Here is a 2659-nt window from a genome sequence, read left to right as displayed (position 1 = left end):
GTCGCGAGTCCTTTGCTGGGTGCGAGCCTGGACTCTTCTGGTGGCAAAAAACTCCTGGGGCTCTCGTACGACGAGAAGCACCAGTGGCAGCCAATATACGGATCAACGCCGGTGACGCCGACCGGATCGTGGGAGATGGGTAAGAGGTACCACGTGGTTCTTACGATGGCGAATAAAATTGGCTCCGTGTACATTGATGGAGAACCTCTGGAGGGTTCAGGGCAGACCGTTGTGCCAGACGAGAGGACGCCTGACATCTCCCACTTCTACGTTGGCGGGTATGGAAGGAGTGATATGCCAACCATAAGCCACGTGACGGTGAATAATGTTCTTCTTTACAACCGTCAGCTGAATGCCGAGGAGATCAGGACCTTGTTCTTGAGCCAGGACCTGATTGGCACGGAAGCACACATGGGCAGCAGCAGCGGCAGCAGTGCCCACAGTACGCCCTCAACTCCCGCTGACAACGGTGCCCACAGTACGCCCTCGACTCCCGGTGACAACGGTGCCCACAGTACGCCCTCGACTCCCGCTGACAGCAGTGCCCACAGTACGCCCTCAACTCCCGCTGACAGCAGTGCCCACAGTACGCCCTCAACTCCCGCTGACAACGGTGCCCACAGTACGCCCTCGACTCCCGGTGACAACGGTGCCCACAGTACGCCCTCAACTCCCGCTGACAACGGTGCCCACAGTACGCCCTCGACTCCCGGTGACAACGGTGCCCACAGTACGCCCTCGACTCCCGCTGACAGCAGTGCCCACAGTACGCCCTCAACTCCCGCTGACAGCAGTGCCCACAGTACGCCCTCGACTCCCGCTGACAGCAGTGCCCACAGTACGCCCTCAATTCCCGCTGACAGCAGTGCCCACAGTACGCCCTCAGCTCCCGCTGACAACGGCGCCAATGGTACGGTTTTGATTTTGCACGATGGCGCTGCATTTTCGGCCTTTTCGGGCGGAGGGCTTCTTTTGTGTGCGGGTGCTTTGCTGCTGCACGTGTTCGTTATGGCAGTTTTTTTCTGATGTAGTGAGAGAGTCTCCTGACAAATGTAGATAAATTCATAATTGTGCTGTGAACCGTTTGGGTAAATGTGTGTGTGCGCTCTCATAACAAGGAAATGATTTCCAGTAATGTTTTTGTTTTTTGTTCTCGAACTTTTTGAACAAATCTGCGGACAGACGGTGATGAGTAATTTGAATTTGTTTTTCAGCGTGTTTTTGTCACTGACCCTTTGTTTAAGTGGAGACCGCGTTGGAATGCGGCGAGGGCATTTCTCTGTTTTGTTTTTCCCCTTTTTTTCCTTTGTGTTTCTTCAATTTGACGGTTTGCACGCTGTACGGTGACGCGTTTTCCCCTGTGACATAAGGGCCAACTGCTTCACAGTGGCACGAGGGCCTGCTATCACGGCGAGGCATTCAGCGACAGGGTCGCCAGTGACTCACTTTGTGTGGCGCACCTCGAGGAGGTGTCTGGCTGCTGTGGGGCCTCGATGGTTGCCACTTCGCGAGTTTGCAACGAGCCTGCTTCTCGCGGATGGAGCAGCGAAATCTTTTTTTTTTTTTTTTTTTTTTGTTTTGTTTTTTTTTGTTTTGTTTTTTTGTTTGTAAGTTTGGTTCAGTCTCCCTTGAACTGGGGGACGTTGGGCTTATTGAACCAAAATCTGATTTCCCCAAAACTGTTTTTTTTTTGTTTTTGTTTTTGTTTTTGTTTTTGTTTTTGTTTTGTTTTTGTTTTTGTTTTGTTTTTTTTGTGCTGCTGATTTGCACGCCTTCTCACTGTCACCGAAGCCGCGACGGCGGTGTTTGAGTGCCCCCTCACGCTGCTGCTGTGGAATTTGCGTTGCCTTGCGGACATTTCTGTTGGGTCGCATTGCTGTCTACTTTGTTTTTTATTTTTGTGGGTTTGGTGGAGGGGAGTGGGCAGCAGGGGGCGGGCCGAGATGCCTGTGGAGACAGCGACTTTGCGGGGCTCTCTCTCGGCCGTCGTCATTCAACAATCCATTGCGCAGCAGGTTGCCACGAACACCAGCACCGATGTTTGTTTGTTTTCCCACTCTTACCAGCGCGTCTAGCTATACAATGCCATCTGGGTGCCGAGGAGGCGGTTGGGCGGCGACAGGAGTTTCCTGCTATGAAGCAACTGCCATTGGGGGAACTTTTCGCTGCGTAGATCTTCCTCAATGCCCAGTCGTTGGCGCGCAGCGGAGGTGCCTGGGCATTCTAGAAGCAGATGGCGAAAGGTTTCCTGCGGGTCAACTGGCGTGCCTGTGGAAGTTGGCTGATCCTGCGGTGGCAGAGACCGCTTCCTGGCACCACAGGGCGAGTAGCGGTGAGTGTCTTGGCGAATGGTACGACGCCACTTGTTGCTGGGCTGGGTAGTAAGGCATGTCAGCGGGTCCGTGTGCCATATGGGCGCCATTCCATGTTCCGTGTGTTGTCCGCTTGCCATGGTCTGCGTCGCATGCTGAGCCGCAGGCTCGTCAACATGCACTGCACAATGTCCGCAACAAAACTGCCGGTGCACGGACCGGCCGGCACGCATCAGTGTCAAGAGACGCTGCCAGATCCGGTCCTCCGTCCAGTCGGTCTGGCGGAACGGGTCCTTGTTGAGGGCCGCTAGGAGAGACTGGCTTGTGTCACGCCACAAGCGGGGTTT

General features: G+C 54.4%; 1 protein-coding gene across 1 annotated transcript, besides 5 other annotated features; it reads left to right on the top strand.

Moving 5' to 3' along the window:
• Nucleotides 1-852: a sequence feature (heterozygous, non-Esmeraldo-like haplotype).
• Tc00.1047053508343.10 (trans-sialidase, putative) lies at nucleotides 1-1026 on the top strand (the record flags this gene model as incomplete). The annotated part of the gene is made up of 1 exon (XM_797678.1): nucleotides 1-1026. A coding segment is annotated over one exon (1026 nt), but the record flags the coding sequence as incomplete, so codon positions are not given.
• Nucleotides 853-906: a sequence feature (areas merged during assembly that could not be assigned to a particular haplotype. This can correspond to areas where the two haplotypes were merged or to regions with more than two copies in the genome that were merged during assembly.).
• Nucleotides 907-2659: a sequence feature (heterozygous, Esmeraldo-like haplotype).
• Nucleotides 1554-1607: a microsatellite.
• Nucleotides 1681-1750: a microsatellite.

Source organism: Trypanosoma cruzi, genomic scaffold, assembly GCF_000209065.1.
Source record: "Trypanosoma cruzi strain CL Brener 1047053516785 genomic scaffold, whole genome shotgun sequence".
NCBI classification, from domain to species: domain Eukaryota; phylum Euglenozoa; class Kinetoplastea; order Trypanosomatida; family Trypanosomatidae; genus Trypanosoma; species Trypanosoma cruzi.
The sequence above is the reverse complement of the archived record's forward strand: the minus strand, read 5'-3'. Positions and strand labels throughout refer to the sequence as shown.